The 22,781-nt window shown below is 45.5% G+C and overlaps 1 protein-coding gene across 3 annotated transcripts in view; it reads left to right on the top strand.

The window, feature by feature from the left end:
- Positions 1-17,916: 17,916 nt before the first annotated feature.
- Positions 17,917-22,781, top strand: part of CHST7 (carbohydrate sulfotransferase 7) — a 28,402-nt gene continuing 23,537 nt past the window's right edge. The window contains exon 1 of one of the 3 annotated variants that reach the window (XR_004678974.1): positions 17,917-18,087. Coding sequence is in view for 2 of the 3 variants with exons in the window: in XM_035003650.1 (XP_034859541.1) it covers positions 20,085-21,545 (1,461 nt within the window). In the remaining variant the exon portion in view is untranslated. Of the gene's footprint in view, positions 18,088-19,859; positions 21,595-22,781 lie in introns of those variants that run through there. The other 2 variants (XM_035003650.1, XM_035003643.1) reach the window with 2 other exon arrangements.

The raw sequence follows: 22,781 nt of genomic DNA on the forward strand, positions 1-22,781 counted from the left end.
TGCTATACATCTGTTCAGACTTTTTTATTTCTTCTTGAAACAGTTTGTTAATTTCTGTTACTAGGAATTTGTGAATTTCATCTAGGTTATCTAACTTTTTGGTACAATTGTTTATAGTATTGTTTTACAAAACTTTTTATTTCTGTAAGGTCAGTAGGAGTGTCCTCATTTTCATTTCAAATTTTAGTTATCTTCATCTTCTCTCTTTTTTTCTTCAAGTCTAGCTAAAGGTTTGTTAATTGTGTTATTTTCAATGAATCAATGTGTAGTTTAGTTGATTTTCTTTACTGTTTTCTCTTTATTTTATTTATCTCTGATCTAATCTTTAGTATTTCCTTTCTTCTCCTAGTTTTGGATTTTACTTGGGTTGTTTTTTTTTTTTTTACATTTTTATTGAAATTCCAGTTAGTTAATATACTGTGTAATATCAATTTCAGGTGTACAGTTTAGTGATTCAACACTTCCATACAACACTGGTGCTTATCACAAGTGCTCTCCTTAATCCCCATCACCTATTTCGTCCATACCCCCACTCACCTCCCCTCTGGTAACCATCAGTTTGTTCTCTATAGTTAAGAGTCTGTTCCATGGTTTGCCTCTCTTTTTTTTCCCCTTTGCTCATTTGTTTTGTTTCTTAAGTTTCACATATGACTGAAGTCATATGGTATTTGTCTTTCTCTAACTTACCTCACTTAGCATAATACTCTCTAGCTCCATCCACATCATTGTAAATGGCAAGATTTCATTCTTTTTTATGGCTGAGTAATATCCCATTACACACACACACACACACACACACACCCCACACCTTCTTTATCCATTCATCAGTCGATGGACACCTGGGCTCTTTCCATAGTTTGGCTCTTGTAGATAATGCTGCTATAAACATCGGGGTTCATGTATCCCTTTGAATGAGTATTCTGTATTCTTTGGGTAATACCTAGTAGTGCAACTGCTGGATCATCAGGTAGTTTTATTTTTCACTTTTTGAGAAACCTCCATACTGTTTTCCAGAGTGGCCGCATCAGTTTGCATTCCCACCAACAGTGTTAGAGTGTTCCCCTTTCCTCACATCCTCACCAACACCTGTTGTTTCTTGTGTTGTTGATTTTAGCCATTCTGACAGGTGTGAGGTGATATCTCATTGTAGTTTTGATTTGTATTTCCCTGATGATCAGTGATGTTGAGCATCTTTTCACATGTCTATTGGCCATCTGTATGTCTTCCTTGGAAAAATGTCTATTCAAATCCTCTGCCCATGTAAAAATGCAATTAAAATTGGATTATTCTTTTTTGGGTATTGAGTTTTATAAATTCTTTGTATATTTTGGATACTAACCCTTTATCAGATGTGTCATTTGCAAATATCTTCTCCCATTCTGCAGATTGCTTTTTAGTTTGTTTATTGTTTCCTTTGCTGTGCAGAAGCTTTTTAGTTTGAAAAGGCATCCAAATCAGCAAGGAAGAAGTCAAACTTTCACTATTTGCAGATGACATGATACTCTATATAGAAAACACAAAAGACTCCAAAAAAATTGCTAGAACTGATACACGAATTCAGTAAAGTCAGGATACAAAATCGATGTATAGAAATCTGTTGTGTTTCTATACACCAATAATGAAGCAGCAGAAATGGAAATTAAGGAATCGATCCCATTTATAATTGTATCAAAAACCATAAGATGATCTAGGAATAAACCTAACCAAAGAGGTGAAAGACCTGTACCCTGAAAACTATAAAACACTTATGAAAAAATTTGAAAAGGACACAAAGAAATGGAAAGACATTCCATGCTCATGGATCAGAACAAATATTGTTAAAATGTCTATACTATCCAAAGCAATCTACACATTTAATGCAATCCCTATCAAAATACCACCGGCATTTTTCACAGAGCTAGAACAAACAATCCTAAAATTTGTATGGAACCACAAAAGACCCTGAATAGCCAAAGCAACCTTGAAAAAGAAAAGCAAAGCTGGAGACATCACAGTTCTGGACTTCGAGTTATACTACAAAGCTGTAGTGAGCAAAACGGCATGGTACTGGCATAAAAATAGACACAAAGATCAATTGAACAGAATAGAAAACCCAGAAATAAACCCACAACTATATTGTCAATTAATCTTCAACCAAGCAGGAAAGAATATCCAATAGGAAAAAGATAGTCTCTTCAACCAATGGTGCTGGGAAAACTGGACAGCTACACGCAAAAGAATGAAACTGGACCAACTTTCTTACACCATACACCAAAATAAATTCAAAATGGGTGAAGTACCTACATGTGAAACCTGAAACCATTACAATCCTAGAGGAGAACCAAGGGAGTAACGCCTTTGACATCAGCCATAGCAACTTCTTACTAGATCTGTCTCCTGGGGCAAGGGAAACAAAAGCAAAAATAAACTATTGGGACTTCATTACTTGCTTTTTTCCCTCTGGTTTGTTAAGGTGTGAAGTTAGGTTATTGATCTGAGATCTTTCTTTTTTTAAAAAAAAGATTTATTTATTTGACAGAGAGACACAGAGAGAGCACAAGTAGGCAGAGCGGCAGGCAGAGGGAGAGGGAGAAGCAGGTTCTCCACTGAGCAGGGAGCCCGACGTGGGGTTCAATCCCAGGACCCTGGAATCATGACCTGAGCCGAAGGCAGATGCTTAACCGACTGAGCCACCCAGGCGCCCTGAGATCTTTCTTTTTTATTTTTTTATTTTTATTTTTTTTAAGATTATTTATTTATTTATTTGACAGAGAGAGACACAGCGAGAGAGGGAACACAAGCAGGGGGAGAGGGAGAGGGAGAAGCAGGCTTCCCGTGGAGCAGGAAGCCCAATGCGGGGCTCAATCCCAGGACCCTGGGATCATGACCTGAGCTGAAGGCAGGCGCTTAACGACTGAGCCACCCAGGCGCCCCTGAGATCTTTCTTTTTTAATGTAATCATTTACAGGTACACATTTCCCTCTGAGCCCTGCTTTTGTTGCATCTCATAAAGTTTGATATGCTGTGTTTTTAGTTTCATTTAGCTCAAAAATATTTCCTAATTTTTCTTGTTATTTCTTCTTTGATCCATTGGTTGTTAAATTTCCACGTTTGTGAATTTTTCAGTTTTCCTTCTGTTATTAATTTCTAGTTTCCTTCCACTGTGGTTTTAAAAGATATTTGTATTATTTTAATCTTTTTTTAATTTATTGAGATTTGTTTTGTGGCCTAGAATATGGTTTATCCTGGAAAATGTTCCATGTACACTTGAGAAGAATGTGTACTCTTCTGTCAGATGGACTGTTCTGCAGATGTCTGTTGGGTCTAGTTGGTTTAAAATGTTCTTTTTTTTTTTTTTAAAGGTTTTATTTATTTATTTATTTGACAGAGAGAGAGACAGCGAGAGAGGGAACACAAGCAGGGGGAGTAGGAGAGGGAGAAGCAGGCTCTCTGCTGAGCAGGGAGCCCGATGTGGGCCTCGATCCCAGGACCTTGGGATCATGACCTGAGCCAAGGGCAGATGCTTAACGACTGAGCCACCCAGGCACCTCTAAAATGTTCTTTATGTCTTATCTTTCCTTGCTGATCTTCTGTCTCATTGCTCTATCCATGATTGAAGTGGGATATTGAAGTTTCCAACTATTATTTCCCCTTTCAATTATATGTCTATTTTTCCTTTCAATGTTCTCAATTTTTAAACAGATTTTATTTTTAAGTAATCTCTACACCCAACGTGGGGCTCGAACTCACAACACTGACATCGATTTAATTTACTTATTTGAGAGAGAGAAAGAGAGCATGAGTGGGGGGAGGGGCAGAGGGAGAAGCAGACTCCCCACTGAGCAAGGAGCCCAATGTGGGGCTCGATCCCAGGACCCTGAGATCATGACCTGAGCCGAAGGCAGATGCCACTGAGCCACCCAGGTGCCCTTCAATTTTTGATATATATATTTTGGGGCCCTGTTTTTGAGTGTGTATATGTTTATACACACTATATCTAATCTATAACACACTAATCTATATCATCTTGATTGACATCTTATCAATATATAATGCCTTCTTTGTCTCCTGTAACAATTTTTTACTTAAACTGTATTTTGTCTGATATTAATATAGCCATCTCATATCTTTTGGTTACTATTTGCATGGGATAACATTTTCTAACCTTTCACTTTCCCCCATATGTAAGGTTTTTTAAAAAAGATTTTATTTTGGGGGGTTGCCTGGGTGGCACAGTTGGTTGAATGTCCGACTCTTAGTTTCAGCTCAGGCTGTGATCTCAGGGTCATGACATTGAGCCCCATGTCAGGCTCTGCACTCAGCGTGGAGTTGGCTTGAGACTCTCTCCCCCTCTCCCCCTGCTTGTCCCTCGTGCACCCTCTCTCTCTCTTAAATAAATAAATAAATAAACAAATCTTTTAAAAAGAGATTTTAATTTTTTTTTTAAAGTAGGTTCCATGCCCGGTGCGGAGCCCAAGATGGGGCTCAAACTCATAACCATGAGATCAAGACCTGAGCTGAGATCAAGAGTAGGATGCTTAACCAACTGAACCACCCAGGTGCCCCAAAGATTTTTTTTTAAAGATTTTATTTATTTATTTGAGACAGAGAGAATGAGAGAGAGAGAGCACATGAGAAGGGGGAGGGTCAGAGGGAGAAGCAGGCTCCCTGCCGAGCAGGGAGCCCGATGTGGGACTCGATCCAGGGACTCCAGGATCATGACCTGAGCCGAAGGCAGTCGCCCAACCAACTGAGCCACCCACGCGCCCCCCAAAGATTTTATTTTTAAGTAATCTGTATACCCAACATGGGGCTCAAACTCACAATCCCAGAGATCAAGAGTCACATGTTCCACTGACTGAGCCAGCCAGGCACCCCTGTTTTTTTTTTTTTAATCTAAAATGATTCTCTTGTAGATAGCATATTGTTCTGTCATGTTCTTTGTTTGTTTGTTTGTTTGTTCTTAGTGGGGAGGGTGGCAGTGGGAGAGAAAGAATCTTAAACAGGCTCCCTACTCCACTGTTTTCAATGATGTTACTCCCTCTGGCATTAAAAAAAATTCTTTTAGGGGCTCCTGGGTGGCTCAATCATTAAGCGTCTGCCTTCAGCTCAGGTCATGATCCCAGGGTCCTGGGATTGAGCCCCGCATTGGGCTCCTGCTCAGCGGGAAGCCTGCTTCTCCCTCTCCCACTCCCCCTGCTTGTGTTCCCTGTCTTGCTGTCTCTCTCTCTCTGTCAAATAAATAAATAAAATCTTTTAAAAAAATTCTTTTAGTTCCCATTTCTGTGGTGATATTACACATCTGGTCTCTCTGTTGTGTAGTTTTTCCATTAGAGCTTTCTCATCATAAATTTTAATCATACTTCTTTTCCTGATAACAACTTTATTTTTTTATTTTATTATGTTATGTTAGTCACCATACAGTACATCATTAGTTTTTGATGTAGTGTTCCATGATTCATGGCTGATAACTTTATTGAGGTATAATTTATGTACCACATAAGTCACCCATTTAAAGGTGTGATTTAATGGTTTCTAGTATGTTCACAGAGCTGTGCAAAATCATCCTAAATTAATTTTAATACAATGTTATAAACACAAAAAGAAATCTTGTACCCTTTAGCTGTCACCCTCCCAATACCCCACTCCCTTCCCCAGCCCTCAGCGACCACTAATCTGCCTTCTGTCTTTATAGATTTTCCAATTCTGGACATTTCATAAAAATGGGATCATACAATATGTAGTCTTTTGTGACTGACTTCCTTCACTTAGCATAAGGTTTTCAAAGTTCATCCATGTTGTAGCATGTATCAGCAATTCACTTCTTTTTATGGCTGAACAATAGTCCATGTATGAATATACCACATTTTGTTTATCCATTCATCAGTTGATAGACATTTGTGTTGTTTCCACTTTGGGCTAGTATGAATGATGCTGCCATGAATATTCATGTGTAAGTTTTTGTGTGAACATACATCTTTACTTCTTTGGGGTGTATACTTAAAAGTGAAATTGCTGAGTCAAATGGTAACTCTATGTTTAAACTTTAAGGAACTGCCAGAATGTTTTCCGAAGTGGCTGCACCATTTTACATTCCTTCCAGGAGTGTATGTAGCTTCTGATTTCTCCATATCCTCATCAACACTTGTTAATATCTGACTTGGTAATAGCCATCCTAGTGGGTGTGAATTGATATCTCACTGTGATTTTTGTGTTTCCCTGAGAGATAATGATGTTGAGCATCTTTTCATGTGCTTATTGGACACTTCTATATCTTCTTTGGAGAAATGTCTATTCAGATCCTTTACCTGTTGCCTTTATTTTTGAAAGACAGTTTTTGCTGGATATGGAATTCTCATTGACATATTTTTTTTTCTTCTGGCACTTTTTTTAAAGTAAGCTCTATGCCCAATGTGGGCCTTGAACTCAAGACCCCAAGATCAAGAGTCCCATACTCTACCAACTGAGCCAGGCAGGCTCCCCATTCTTCTGGCACTTTGAACACATCATACCACTGCCTTTGGCCTCCACTGTCGAGAAGTCATTGTGAACCCTTTGTATGTGATGTGGTTTCCTTGTACCTGATGAATCATTTTTCTCTTGTGGCTTTCAGGATTTCATCTTTGGCTTTTAATGGTTTGAATATGATGTGTTTAGGTTTGGAGCTCTTTGTGTTTATCCTACAGGGAATTCATTGAACTTCTTGTGTGTTTAGATTAATGATTTTCATCAAATTTGGCATGGTTTTAGCCACTATTTCTTAAATGTTTTTTCTGCCCCTCTCTCTCTTTCCTCTCCATCTAGTCAATGTCCAGAGTCCCGAAGTGGTTGTTTTTGCACTTTTGTCAGTTTTATCATTGCTTTTTGAGGAAGGGATTTGTTGAGTTTCTCACTAAGCCATTTTGGAAGTCCCGCCTCTACAGTAGCTGATCTTAATAACTAATACTTCCATATTAAGTGCTAACTACGAACAGCTGAAAATAGAAGGCCAGTGGTCCTGAGAAATAGCCGCTTGTTAAAACATTTTAAGGGAGACTTGGTCTGGGATGCCTGGGTGGCTCAGTCGGTTGAGCGTCTGCCCTCAGCTCGGGTAGTGGTCCCAGGGTCCTGGGATCGAGTCCCGCGTCGGGCTTCTTGCTCAGCGGGGAGTCTGCTTCTCCCTCTGCCTACAGCTCCCCCTGCTTGTGCTCTCTCTCTGATAAATAAACAAAATCTTTAAAAAAAAATGAAGGTGACTTGGTCTGAATTGCCCATTGGAGAAAGCATATCTTCAAATACAGTGGTGAGTAATATTTGCCTATGTGATCTGGTAATTCTTCACTGGCTGAACTAGTATAATCATCTTGCTAAAAGCAAAGTTATATCATTCTAAGTAGTTAATCATGTTGACTAGAAATAACAGTCACACAACAAAGTTGAATTGTACGTATTTTCTTCCTCCAGCAGATGGTGACATTTTATAGAGTATGGATAAATTGTCCAGCTGAACCAGCGAGCTAAGTGACTAAAATAGAATTGTCTTTATTTCATTTCTCCTTTATCTATATCTTGAACTCCTTTACAAAAAAAAAACAAAAAACAAAACATTCATCAGGAAGTTACATCTATAAAAGGAAACTAAGAACAATAAAAAAATCCTGACTAATACAGACAGTAAAAATTTTTGCCTTCTTCAATGCCTAGTTGCATAGTGTTTTTACTTGATATTTTCTCATTTGGCATCAGGTCACATCAGCCTGCCTATATACAAAAATTGAACAGTGAGGACAAAATGCTAAAGGGGGCAAATCTGTCTTTAAATAATGTCCACCTTTGATTTCTCTTCATTTCTTTCTTCCATGCAGCCCCCTCATTCCTCTCTGTTCTCCAAATAAGTTCTTTAGAATTATTTCTCCCTTCTTTTAAGTTCAACACATTAATGTTTGCTTCCCTAGTTTCTAACCTAGAGTACAGCATCTAATTTAAATTCATTCTTTGGTGTATGTAATTAGTAGTTTCCAATTAATGTGCTAGCTATACCAGGGGCATTAAATTCATGAGTTCAAACCAAACATCAGTTTGACACCTATTATGTTTCAAGTTTAATTGCAGAGTTCCGAGTCTGTCTAGTAAGGGAAACAAACGCGAATGATATGTAAGAGGTATTTCAGTGCAAGTTTGCACAAAATTCCATGGGAACTCAGAAAATGAATTATTAATTCTGTTGAAGGAACTTTATATGGAGGCTTCAACTCTGAGTGGGATATCATAGACTGCGATGTGCAGAAAGGGCATTTCAGGTAGAAGGAACAACTTGAGCTCAGATCTAGAAGCGTCAAACTATTAGGCATTTTTGCTGAAACTGGAATAGTCTGCGTAGAGTGTGCAGCATAAAACACACCACGTGCCAACAGAGCTGGAATGGAGGATGGAAGAGGATGAGGAAGGAAGTGGGGGAAGTGAAAACATAGAGCTACGTTGAGGCCAGACTGTGAAACCCTTAGAAGGCATGCTAAGCAGTAACGTCAGCACTATGAAAACCCTTACGAGGTGTGCTGAGTATGGACCTGATCTTGTAGGCCTCGGAGAGCTGTCTTATAAAGGTGTGGAGGTACTAAAAGATGAGAGCGGAGAGTCCAATTAAGAGATGATGGATCGGGGCGCCTGGGTGGCTCAGTTGGTTAAGCGACTGCCTTCGGCTCAGGTCATGATCCTGGAGTCCCAGGATCGAGTCCCGCATCGGGCTCCCTGCTCGGCAGGGAGTCTGCTTCTCCCTCTGACCCTCCCCCCTCTCCTGCTCTCTCTCTCTCTCTCATTCTCTCTCTCAAATAAATAAATAAAATCTTAAAAAAAAAAAAAAAGAGATGATGGATCATAGGGCGCCTGAGTGGCTCAGTCGGTTAAGCGTCTGCCTTCGGCTCAGGTCATGATCCTGGGGTCCTGGCATTGAGCCCTGCATCGGGCTCCCTGCTCCGCAGGGAGTCTGCTTCTCCCTCTCCCTCTGTCTGCTGCTCTGCCTACTTGTGCTCTGTCTCTCTCTGTCAGATGAATAAATAAAATCTTTAAAGAAAAGAGAGATGATGGATCACACAAAGCTAGAGAGGAAAAACACAGTGTGGATTGATGAATGGTGACATCTTGCAGGGGGAAAAGGCTAATGATGGAGGCATAGTTAAGAGAAATTCACATGGTAGACTGTATGGGCCAGGGTGAACAACTGGATGTGGTGCCTGAGCAAATGGGAGGCATGCACAAAGATGACTGTGAGCGGTCTAATTCTGGCATCTTGGTGTGTAATGATTGGATTACTCAAAACAGGAAATTCACGAGGATAGTAGATTTATGGAGGGTTGTAAAGAATTTGGCTTGGGATGAAAAGAATTTGAGGTGCCTGGGAGGCATCCAGGTGAAGGTGCTGAGAAAGAAATGGAAATATAAGACTAACTGGAGTTCAAGAAAGAAAGCTGAGGGGGGCCTGGGTGGCTCAGTCAGTTAAGCATCTGACTCTTGGTTTCGGCTCAGGTCGTGATCTCAGGATCGTGAGATGGAGCATGGAGTCTGCTTGAGATTTTCTCTCTGCCCCTCCTCCTGCTCTCTCTCTCTCTCTCTGATAAATAAATAAATCTTAAAAAAAAAAAGACACCCTGTCCAGAAAATGTTTGTTTGCTGATTTGTGTTTCTATTAGAAAATACAAAGGGACCATGAGTCATAATTGAATTTCAACAGAAAGTCACCATTTCTGCCCTTTGGGAGATAGTAAAGAGGATTGAAAACTCTGGTTGTCCCTGCGGTCTGGATGGTGTTGCCCTTCCCTGCCCCATGTCTTTGGGGTCCACTTGTTTGTCTTTTCATTGTTTTTTTTTCTCTATAGTAAAGCACCTTGCACAGTGCCCACCCTCCATCCCTGAACTGCAGTTAATTGATCTGTCATTAAAAACGAGGCTGCTCAGGGGCACCTGGGTGGCTCAGTCGATTAAGCATCTGACTCTTGATTTCGGCTCAGGCCATGATCTCAGGGTCGTGAGATCGAGCCCCAGTTGGGCTCCATGCTCAGCAGGGAGTCTGCTTAAGATTCTCTCTCTCCCTCTGCCCCTCTCCCTCCCAAATAAATAAATCTTAAAAAAAAAAAAAAACAAGGCTGCTCTGTTCCAGCCTCTTCTTCTGCCATATCCCTAATAAAATATGGAGGCCCCTCCCTGAAAAAAAAACTTTGAAAATGTCAGAGTGTGGTGGATACTGTCCAGATTCTCCTTCAGGAATAAAGGAAATGTTCCCCAGCTGCTGGGAGTGGTGCCCACAGAAAGCCCTCAGCTGTCAGCCTCCTCAGGGATTGCCTTGGCTGAAGAGAGCAGCCTCACCCAAAGTTACATCCCTCTACGGGTCAGCCTGCATCTAATAACTGAATGACATGGGGCCTGTTCCCCCAATTTGGGACAACTCTGAATAGCCATTACATCTGCAAAGGTCCCCATGTGGTAAACCAAAAGTGTTGCTGGGGTCCTATTGCAACCCAGCTTCTCCCTCCGCCCAGTCCTGCATCCTTCCCTTCCCTTTAACAGGTGTTGATCTCAAGAGCCCTCTCTAATAAATCTCCTGGCTGCTAATCTCCATCTCAGAGTCTGCTTCAACAGAGAAGTCAGCCTATAACAGAAAAAAAAAAAAAAGTAATGGGAATTCCCTCAGTGTCTCTTCAGACAGTAGGGGCACTGGACTTTGTGATATGTCTGAGGAAAAAAAATCGTCCCTAGACCTAGGCAAGACCCAGAGCAAAAGGCCGCTCTCTGCTACGGTCTTTGGCAATAGTAACATAATTCGCCTCAGACAACTGCTCTGAGAGTTGACCACTGGCTTGAGCATTTACTTTGTAAAGGTAGTGAGGAGGGGGGAGGCAGGGCTGTGATAATTCTATACATTATTTATTAGCCCTTTGGACTCTTTACTGCAGATTATCATCTGGCAGACTCTGAAATGGCTATTATCTTGCTGGAGTTTTATGAAGGATCACTCTTAGGACCAACTTCTGTGGAAGGAAAGAGATAGGAAGGTAGTAGGATTGGGCCAAGAGACAGGTGGGGCTATGATGCAGTCTTGGCTGATCCTGTAGGGAGCTCTGAAGGTGGGATGGCCATTTAGAGCTGTCTGAAGTTGAAGTGAGAGGGCTGGAGTCTTATAATCCTGCGTTAATCAGTCACTGGGTGTGGGCCACGCCGAGGGGAAGCATGACTTTAGGTAAGGCAGGTCCTTCAGCTTAGGCAATCCCAAAGGGGGCCGATACCTGAGGGCTGTCTACCAAAAGCACTCCTAGCAGCTGAAGTAAAAAGTGGCCTGAAGGGGGATTTGAGCGGTTCCTTATTATATCCACCACCCTGTTTAAAAAGTGAGTAACCACAGCAATCCCCTTTATAAAGCAAAAGTTGCAAGAGATGCAAAGAGAAACTGATGTAAATTCACTAATAATAGGAAGCTTTTAACATACCACTTTCAGCACAAGGCAGATCAAAGGGACAGAAAGTAAGTAAGAATACAGAAGACCTAAATGACAAATTAATAAGGTATATAATTGTGGCTATAGCAAGCTTGGCACCATGATAATTAAGAATACAACCCCTCCAGTGCACATGACACAGTCATAGACATTGATCACACATTAAGGCACAGAAGGAGTACCAGTAAGTTGCGTAAGATAGAACTATTACAAACAACTTTCTTTGATCATAATGCAATAAAACCCAAAATTCTACCTGGAAATTTAAAAATCTGTTAAAGAATTCTTGGGAGGAAGGGAAATAAATAATGAAATTAGGGAATTTTTAAAAATAATGCTAATGAAAACATTACATATCAGAAATTATTGGATATACTTAAAGAAGTGATTGGAGGAAACTCCATACCTTTAGACATTGTCAGCAAATGTCAACAAATAAATAATATCAATATCAATAAAGATGAAAAAATAACAAAATAAAAAGGTATGGACTAAATTCCCAACTTAACACCAGAAAGAGAACAGCAGAGTAAAATAAAAGCATAGGGAAGGATGAATAAAGATAAAAGCAGAAATTAACGAGATAAAAAAGAAAAACAGTGCATGTTTTTACATCTACCTAGTAAGCCAGAGTCCTGTTTTCTTGAAAAAAATTAATGAAATAGACAAACCACTATTGTACTGACTATTATCTCCAGTTTAACATTAAACAGTTGTGGAGGGATCGTGGATCACTACATCAAAAACTAATGATGTATTGTGTGGTGACTAACATAACATAATAAAATAAAAAAAAAAACAGTTGTGGAGATAATGGATATCCTTACCTTGTTCCTGATCTTAGCAGAAATTTCTCTAGTGTTTCAAGAATAAAAAGGGTGGCAGACATATACAAAATCAGAAATGACACGAGGGAAGTGATCACTGAAACACAAGAAAAATTTTAAGTCGTGAGACCTTTTGTAGACCTCTATGCAAACAAATTTGAAAACATAGATGAAATGGATAATTTCCTAGGAAAACACATTTGTTAAAATTGACCCCATTAGAGAGACAAGGCCTAAACAAATCAGTTTCTCTGAAGTTATAAAAGAACTATCTCACAAAAAAGCATTGCCCCATATGGTTTTACAGGAGAAATTTGCCAAACATTTACAGACAAGATTGTCCAAATAGTATATAAGTTATTCCATGGCTTGGAAAAATTAAGGAAAACCTTTATCTTCTTTTTAAGACACAAGTATAATCTTGATACCTAGACCTTATAAAGACAGCATGAAGGGTGCCTGGGTGGCTCAGTTGTTTAAGCATTCGACTCTTGATTTTTGCTCAGGTCATGATCTCAGGGTCACGATGTCAGCACCTTGTCAGTCTCCGTGCTCAGCAAGGAGTCTGCTTGAGATTCTTGCTCCCTCTCCCTCTGCCCCTCCTCCACTCACACATTTTCTCTCTCTCTCTCTCAAATAAATAAATAAATCTTAAAACAAAAACAAAGACAGCATGAAAAAGAAAATTACAAACTAAATTACTTATGAATATTGGTGCAAAAATACTAAATACAAAATAAGCAGACAGAATCCAACATGCTATTAAGTAAATGATACTCCATGTCTAATTGGGATTTGCTCCTGAAATGGAAGGTTGGCTCAATATTATGAAATGCGTTAACATAATATACCATATTAATATATCTGAGGAGAAAAATCATATGATTATCTCCTTTGGTGCTAAAAAAATGCCTTGACAAAATTTAACTTTCTTTCCTAATGTTAAAAACACACAAAAAAATAGAAATTGATGGATACTTCCTTCACATGATAACATATGTATGTCTGTGTATACACCTTAATCCTAAACCTAGCATCTTACACAATGAGAATCACTAGGAGAATTTTTGCTAAGATCAGGAACAAGGTAAGGATACCCATTATCTCCATGACTATTTACCATTAAACTGAAGGTATTAGCCAATAGTATTAGATGAAAGAGATTAATTAGTGACATAAGAACTTGAAAAAACAGAAGTAAAACCATTTCTATTTGCAGGTGACATGATAATACACCTGGAGACCCTTACAGTCAATAATAAAAACTAACTCAAACAACGAAAGAATTCAGTAAGTTAGCAGGATATAAAATTAACATATAGGAATCAGCTGCCTTATGTACACAATAACCAGGTAGCAGATGTAATCTTAGAGAAAAATCCATTTACAATAGCAACCACGAAGATAAAATACTTAAGAATAAATTGAACAAGAAATATCCTAATCTGTACCATGAACATTTTAAAACACTCCTGAAAGGCACAAAAGTAGTCTTAAACTAATGGAAAGTTATTGCTTTAGCACGGACAGGACAAGCCAATGTTTTAAAGATAACTCTCCTCCCTAAGTTATTTTAAAAATTTACCATGCTCTCAATAAAAATACCTATAAGCTTCTATTCTGGACCTAGACGAGTTGATACTAAAGTTGTATGGAAATATTAATTTGCAAGAATAGCTAAGTGGCCTAAGTTTCTTGAACTGGTTAAAGCTGGTCTCCTCTTGGGCACCTGGGTGGCTCAGTTGGTTAATCGGCTGCCTTTGGCTCAGGTCATGATCCCGGGGTCCTGGGATCGAGTCCCGCATCGGGCTCACTGCTCCGCGGGGAGCCTGCTTCTCCCTCTGCCTCTGCCTGCCTCTCTATCTCTCTGTCAAATAAATAAATAAAATCTTTAAAAAAAAAAAAAAAGCTGGTCTCCTCTCTTAGGCTGGAAAGGTCTCGAGAGCAGGGACAGGGACTGTTTTTGTCCCCATGTATCTTCTCAGCCTAGCACAACCCCAGCACGTGATTGCATTTGATGCATATTTTTAAATAAATATCAAGATATGAAAAAAAATGCAAAGGAAAGCTCCAGCCACTTTTGAGGGAGTTTGTTGTCTAGGCCCAGGATTTTTAAAGTATTAAAGACGTGATTTTAACACCCCTGTTTATAATGTTCGAAACCTCATGAAAAACAGAAAAGGTACCAGAATAAATGAATCAAAAGGAATATATATTTTTTCTTTTTCCCAGCCTAAACCCTCATTTTTTCCTCAACGGAGCCTGCAGATTCTGCCTCCTCAGGCTCTGTCCCTCTCTTCCTTTCCCACTGCTATCCACTTCCAATTCTCCTCTCCTTCTGTCCCAGTAGGTCTTCCTGCTTCAACCCCCATCCACCAGATCACAGCAAGATGGTTTTTGGAAAGTCATTGTGGTTGATATTACTTACTCCCTCAATAAAAATAGTCAGTGGTTTGCTTTCAAGGACCAAATGTTTAAAAAAGTGCTTCCTCCCAGCAGTCAGGCGGGCAACAGATACCTATTAAGCATCTACTATATGCTCAACACCATCACAAGCTCTTGCATTCAAGACCCCTAATGACTCAATTTACAAGCCTTCATGATTGTCTTCAAGACCAGTTGGAAGCCATGACGGATTCCAAGCCGAGGAGTGACATGACAGAAATAAACCACTGATTCCAAATCAGAGGAAGGCAGGGGTGCCTGGGTGGCTGTCAGTTAAGTGCCCAGCTCTTGATTTTGGTTCAGGTCATGATCTCAGGGTCGTGAGATGGAGCTCTGCTCCACATCAGGCTCTGAGTTCAGCGGGGAGTCTGCTTGAGATTCTCTCTGCCCCTGCCCCCCACCCCCCACTCTCTCTAAAATCAATAAATAAATCTTTAAAAAAAATCAGAGGAGGGCAGAGTAGAAACAGAGACAGGCTAAGCAGTTTTTAGAGACAGGACAGAGGATGGTCACCTGGCAATGGAGAAAAATGAATGGATTAAGGGGACATGATAAGGTAAAACCAACCTGACCAAGGAGAGGTCTGGGCAGGAAATGTCAATCTGGGCTTATTGAAGAAAAAGGGTCTAGGGCTGAAACTGAAGTGAGAAGAAAAAGGATCTAGGGCTGAAACTGAAGGAATCCTAATATTTTAACATTGAAAGACCAAGTGGAGGAGGATGAGCTTCCTGCAACAGCAACAGTAACTCATTTTTGAAGCTTACTTCATCTCATGCACTGTTGTTGGCTCTATCTTTCTATCTATCTAGCCATCTTATAAAATTTAATTCTTCCAATAATCCTGCAATAACCCTACTAGTAGGATCACGGTTTCACAGAGCCTGGTCTCCCAAACGCTTTGCTCTGAAGGTGCAGCTCTGAAATGGGAGGAGAATGGGACCAGTGTGATGTCCTAGAAATTGAAAGAAGAGAATTTGGAGGCGGGAGCTGGCAAGCGTCAGGTGCTATGGGAAGGTCAAATAAGACGAGATGGGAAAACGTCCTCTGGATTCAATAACATGGAAGCCACTGATAAGCTTAGAAAGGGCTGTTTATGTAGCAATATGGGGCCGGAATCTAGACTGGAGTGTGCTGAGGACTGAGTAGGAGATGAGAGCAGGGAGAGAACAAGAAGAAACAGCTCCAGCAAGAAGCTGGCCTGTGAGGCTAGGGCAGAGGAACCCGCGGCGGCGGGGCAAGGGCACGGCGAAGGGCCCGGCAGAAGGATGCAAGATGAACCCAGCCAGGCTCCGCATCTGAGCTGTACACTTGGGCCTGGAGCGGTGGCCCGAAGGAGGGGGCGGTCATTTTTTCAAGGTGCAGCCCCGTTTTTGAACTTCATGTGCCTGGAGAGGGCACCTTCTGATTCCCATAAAGGTGTCAGCAGCAGTTGCGCTAGAGGAAGGTGGGAATCAGTGGGATTTTTTATTTTTTTAAGATTTTATTTATTTGTCAGAGCAAGAGAGAGAGAGAGCACAAGCAGGGGAAGTGGCAGATAGAGGGAGAAGCAGGCTCCCTGGCTGAGCAGGGAGCCCGATGCGGGGCTCGATCCCAGGACCCTGGGACCATGACCCGAGCCGAAGGCAGACACCTAACTGACTGAGCCACCCGGGCGCCCCGGGATTTTTTTTTTTTTTTTTTTTTAAGAGAGAGAGACTTGTAACTATGTTCAGTTCGAATTGGTGAGGATACTCTGGTTGAGAGTACGTGATTGAATTAACAGGAAGGAGAAGTGGTGATGGATAGCCAGGGCTGGGGCGTCTTCTATCGTCCCAGAAAGACAAAAAGGGGAAGCAGGCCTACTAAGTTAGGTGTGATAGAAATCACTTTACAAAAAACACCTTTTTTTCTTTAACTGAAGTATAACTGATACACAATGTTACATCAGTTTCGGGTGTACGACACAGTGATTGACAACTCTTACATTACACTATGCTCCCCATAAATGTAGCTACCATCTGTCACCATACAACACCATTACGATACCATTGACGATATTCCCTTTGCTGTGCCTTTCATCCCTGTGACTGATTCATTCCATAACTGGAAGCCTGGACCTCTCAGAAAACAACTTTATTTCTGATTGAGCTTTCTGCTGGGCTGGTAATTTGCCTTGGTAATTCCTAGGGTTTCTCTACAAATAGGGCTATATCATAGATCTGGTGTCTTGGGATCATTGGGTTTGGGGCCATATAGTTGCCCCTGAGATGTCACCAACACTGTCCCTGTGATCCTTCTGCTGCCTCCAAGTTGCGTCTGGGGCCCAGGAAGGTTCGGGATAGTGCCTCTGTCAAGGTACTATCTGTCAGATAAACCATATAGCCACTTCTTGAGTTCTGCTTTTCCCTGACTCGTTGCCAGGAAGAAGGGCTCAGGTGATCTCTGCTGTGGGGCCCATAGCTTTCACTCTCCCTTCAGCCACCCCCAGCCTAGGGGAGGAGCCAGTGGAGTGCTGCCCTTTCCCTCAGCTTCTCCAGGACACTTCGTCTAAGCCCTCACGCCTTCTTTGTATCAGCTAGCTTTTGCTGCATAACAACCACCCCCAATTTAGTATCTTACAATACACATCTATTATTTCTCACAATTCTGTGGGTCAGCTGGGTCGTTCTTCTGACCTGGGTCAATTTGACTGGGGCTGGAGAGTGTAGCATCTTTCTTTTCCAAGTGTGGTCCTCAGAGCTGCAAAGCCCAGGAGCTTATTAGAAATGTAGGTTCTCTGGCCCCACGCTGGGCTTAATGAATCCGTTTCTGCATTTTCACAAGACCCCCAGGTGGTTTATGTATACATTTAAGAAACACTGGTCTCGGCTATCCTCTCTCACCTGTCTGCCAGTTGGCAGGCTGTGTAGTCGGGTGGGGGTGGGGGGGCTCAGCTGGGACAGCTTATTCCTGGAGCCACGTGGCTAGCCCAGGCTTCTTCAGTTGGTGATCCCTGGGTTCCCAAGGGCAGCGGGAGGGCAATCCCCACGGGGGAAGCATTTTCCAAGCCCCCGTTTGTGTCATGTTTACTACTGTCCCATTTGCCCATGCAAGTCACGAGGCTGTCCCAGAGTCTGTGTGGGTAGGCCCTGCCAAAGGGCGGCGAGGGAGGAGGGGGAAATTTTGTGGTTATTTGAAAAACTGACCACACCCTCCACGACTGGAGTTTTGGCTTCTGGAAGGAAACACCAGTGCCTCTTTTGCATTCTGCTCAGCCACATCCCCTCCCTTCAGGTGCACAGAGAGCCTTCTACTTGTTTCAAAAGAGGAGAGGAGGGAAAAGTGGATATATGGCTCTGACAGTGGAAAGTGAGAAATTGCCTAACAGTTTCATTTTCTCTACGAAGTAGGAGGTAAGTTCATCTGTTGAAAACAGGGAGGCGGGTGCAGAGAGGGTTGTCAGAGGTCTGGGGAGAGCAGAGCTGGTTTGAAATCGTCATCATGGAACCTGAGACTGGGAATGGACATGAAAAGTATAGGATTTCAGGGACCATTTGAGGTGGATGATGATAACTTTATCTGTCCTGTGGGGAAAACTTCCTGCAACAGTGTTTGCAGGCAGGGAGAAAGCCCAAAGCAGGGTTTAACAGGGGGATGTTGCTAAATGAGTAATGAAAAGACAAAGTCAGGGAATTTAGGTTATTGGCAGAACTGTTATTAGAGTAACGGTCTGGGGTCTCTTCGCCGAATATGAAAAATTAAGAACAAAGTGGCGGTAGTGGTCAATGAGGTTGCAGAATAGAGAGGATTTGAACAAGTGGCCGAAAGGCCAGAGAACTGTGGACAGATGGCAGGATGCTTCAGCGAGTGATTTCAGAAGTGGGGTAGTTTCTGTGATGAAAAAGACCGGAAATCTTTGTGGAGATGTTCTCATTTTTCCCATTTGAACACCTTCCCCTGGTGGAGAGGAGTAGATTTGCTTTCTATCTTCTGTTAACCTTACAACACCTTCCTCCAAGGGGCTGTTCATTATCCTTGTTCATTATCCCTGCTGAAACAGAGCAAAAATTATCTTTTTCCGTTCTCTTTTGGACTTCAGCAACTTTAAGCTTAATCTGCCTCTTGGACTTCCTGTCACTTTTTCATCCAACCTCGAGTACATATCCCTGCTTATGGGTCCTTTTAAACATTGAGCTCCTGAGAAAGTCCACCATCCTACCACTCTAGTTCTGTAAATGTCTTTAAAAAAAAAAAAAGATTTTATTTATTTGTTTGGGGGAGAGAGAGAGAGAGCGCACAAGCGGGGGGGGGGGCAGGGGGAGAGGGAGGAGCAGACTCTCCGCTGAGCAGGGAGCGCGATGTGGGACTCGATCCCAGGACCCCGGGATCATGACCTGAGCTGAAGGCAGACGCTTCACCAACTGAGCCACCCAGGCGCCCCTGTAAATGTCTTTTTGCTCACGTGTCAGAACAGGCTAGGTTATGCGGTGCTAACAAACGACACCCCCCCCCCCAATCTCACACAACGACAGGAGGTACGGAGGTGCTAAAAATTATCTGCATTTTACAAATGAGTAAACTGATCTTCAGGGTGTCTGGAAATGTGCATAGCCCTCGGCGGGCAAAAGCCCTAAGGGAGGCAACACTTGAAAGTTCACATTGATTGCCCTGCGTGAATGCATCAGCGCTTCCAATCCCTCGGGTCCACCACGCAATGTGCAACTGCGTATCTTTATCTTAGCGGAGGAGTTCTCCCACCCAGAGCTCAGTGACACCCCCCCCCCGGGGCTGATGGGGGCGCTGGACGTGGATAGGGACCAGGAGCCCCGCTCTCAAGAGGATGGAGGCGAGCCTGCCAGCGACAGAGATGACCAGGCAGGAGACATAAAAACAGGAGAGGCGGTGGAGTCCTCCGGGTGGGGTCCGTGTCCAGTCACTGGGTACATTCCGTACACACGAGCCCCTCCCTTGCTTGAAGTCGATTCATGAAGACTTGACTTCGCGACGGAGGGGTTGGGGAAAGGTGGGGTCTGGCTCGGTGCACCCCAACCATCGTCCCCACCCCGCGGCAACCCCGCCCAGATCTGGCGGAGCCGTGGGCGATCCCGGGCGGGTAAAGAGGCGGGGAGAAGCGGCGAGGTTGAAGGCGGGGCGGCCGGCGGCCAAAGCAGCCAATAGGCGACTCGGCAGCAGCTGAGCCGAGAGAGGGCAGGGGCGCCGCCACCAGCACCACCGCCTCCTAAGTTCCCCCTGGTGGATGCACGGCTCGGTCGGTCGCTCCGCTCCTCCTCCCCCCTCCCGGCGCAGAGGGGCCCGAAGAGGCCGGAGGAGCGGGCTCAGGACGGGATTTCCGAGGAAGGGGAGAGGACGGGCGCCCCACCCGCTCGGAGGGTGGGGGGCTCGGTGAACGATGAAGGGCCGGCGGCGGCGGCGCCGGGAGTCCTGCAAGTTTGCGCTGCTCTTGGTGCTGTACACGCTGGTGCTGCTGCTCATCCCCTCCGTGCTGGACGGCGGCCGCGACGGCGACAAGGGCGCCGGGCACTGCCCGGGCGTGCAGCGCAGCCTGGGAGTCTGGAGCTTGGAGGCGGCGGCGGCGGGCGAGCGCGAGCAGGGCGGGGAGGCGCGGCCGGCCGCGGAGGGGGACGCGGGCCAGCCCCCCCGGCCCCCGGGCAACCTCAGCGGCGCCGTCGGGGAGGCGGTGTCTCGCGAGAAGCAGCACATCTATGTGCATGCCACCTGGCGCACCGGCTCGTCGTTCCTGGGCGAGCTCTTTAACCAGCACCCGGACGTTTTCTACTTGTACGAGCCCATGTGGCATCTATGGCAGGCGCTGTATCCGGGCGACGCCGAGAGCCTGCAGGGCGCGCTGCGCGACATGCTGCGCTCGCTCTTCCGCTGCGACTTCTCGGTGCTGCGGCTGTACGCGCCGCCGGGGGACCCCGCCGCGCGCGCCCCGGACGCAGCCAATCTCACCACGGCCGCCCTCTTTCGCTGGCGGACCAACAAGGTCATCTGCTCGCCGCCGCTGTGCCCCGGCGCGCCCCGTGCCCGCGCTGAGGTCGGCCTCGTCGAGGATGCCGCCTGCGAGCGCAGCTGCCCGCCCGTGGCTCTACGCGCCCTGGAGGCCGAGTGCCGCAAGTACCCGGTGGTGGTCATCAAGGACGTGCGCCTCCTCGACCTGGGCGTGCTGGTGCCCCTGCTGCGGGACCCCGGCCTCAACCTGAAGGTGGTGCAACTTTTCCGCGACCCGCGGGCCGTGCACAACTCGCGCCTCAAGTCCAGGCAGGGGCTGCTGCGCGAGAGCATCCAGGTGCTGCGCACCCGCCAGCGGGGCGACCGCTTCCACCGCGTGCTACTGGCGCACGGCGTGGGCGCTCGGCCCGGGGGCCAGGCCCGCGCCCTGCCCGCCGCACCGCGCGCCGACTTCTTCCTGACCGGCGCGCTCGAGGTGATCTGCGAAGCCTGGCTGCGCGACCTGCTGTTCGCGCGCGGCGCGCCCGCCTGGCTGCGGCGCCGCTACCTGAGGCTGCGCTACGAGGACCTGGTGCGGCAGCCGCGCACCCAGCTGCGCCGCCTGCTGCGCTTCTCCGGGCTGCGCGCGCTCGCCGCGCTCGACGCCTTCGCGCTCAACATGACGCGGGGCGCGGCCTACGGCGCCGACCGACCCTTCCACCTGTCGGCGCGCGACGCCCGCGAGGCCGTGCACGCCTGGCGCGAGCGCCTGAGCCGAGAGCAGGTGCGCCAGGTGGAGGCGGCCTGCGCGCCAGCCATGCGCCTGCTGGCCTACCCTCGCAGCGGAGAGGAGGGCGAGCTGGAGCCGCCCGTGGAGGAGGAGAAGCCGCTTGAGACCGAGGCCGACGGCGCCACGTAGCCCCTGCCCGCCCCGCCCCCCCCAACGCGCGTCCCCGGGACGGATCCGGGTAAGGTGGCCCCGGGCGGGTTGCGGGCAGGGAAGGGTCTTTGGGGAGCTCAGACCAGCCTGCAGGGGGAAGGGGTGGGGGGTGCATGCCGTCCCAGATCTCACGCTGGCTGAATAGATCCGAGCGGGTGGGACAGCGCGGCTGGTAGAATTTGGAAGAGACTCGTCGGGATCGCCAGCGGAGCCACCTGCCCCCTAAGAGGAGGGCCCGGAGACGAGCGGGGTTAAGTGTGGCTGAGGCGGAACCCAGGTCTCCGCACTCCCGGTCCCCCCAGTGAAGTAGGAGTTAAGGTCGGTCACCTGTTGGGAGACTGGGGCGAGGAGAGGGAGAGAGAAGAGGGGCAGAGGAGGGAAGAGGTCTGAGGAGAGTGAAGAAGGTTCGTGAAACAGTCATCATGGAACTTGAGACTGGAAATTGGCATGAAAAGTATCTGATTTCGGGGGCCATTTGAGGCTGATGGCTTTTATCTTGACACCAATCTGTTCCCGTGGGAAAACTGTGCCACAGTGTTTGCAGGCACGGAGAAAGCCCAAAGCAGGGTTTGGTGCAAAGTTATCGACTCTTACCCTCCCTGCCCCTAATCTGTTTCACACTTACTCTCTGCCTCTGTTTCCCTAAAGCGCAGCTCCAGGCCGTGCCTTCTAAGTTACCAACCATTAGGTGTAGACAAGGCCTTACTCGCGACGGTTTTTGCACACGTGTGTGTCTCCTGCTGTGGGCTAGCCGCATCGAATGGACTTTGCTTTCCCCTGGCTCAGGGAACATCTCCCTGCCCCCATCCCCCTCCACGGCTGGCGTTGGCAGGATATTGGACCATATCCCATTCACATCAGGTCACAAGAGCTGCCTAGTCAGCTTCCTCTAGTGCCGACAAGACCCGAGGGCTGGGCTTTCTGCACCCTGCCCCATCCCTCTGGGAGAGGGAATCTTAGAGTGGCAGAAACAGCTTCAGCTGTGGAAAGACACCCCCCCCTCCCGGTTTTTTGTGTCCTTTCTCTATAAAGCATCCATCCGAAGATGCTAAGATGGGCGTAAATGACCTCGGCGTGTGTTCCGTGTCTGGCCTGTACTTTGTTCTGCGCCATGCTGACCTTAGGAGTCTAGTTAGCGGTATGGGAACGCGTTTCCCCAAACTGTGTGTGACTTGGAAGGGGGGCAGGCTTCTGCCCTGTGCAGTCCAGAGGAGG

Source organism: Mirounga leonina, unplaced genomic scaffold (assembly GCF_011800145.1).
Source record: "Mirounga leonina isolate KUSES-001 unplaced genomic scaffold, KU_Mleo_1.0 Mir_101609, whole genome shotgun sequence".
NCBI lineage: Eukaryota > Metazoa > Chordata > Mammalia > Carnivora > Phocidae > Mirounga > Mirounga leonina.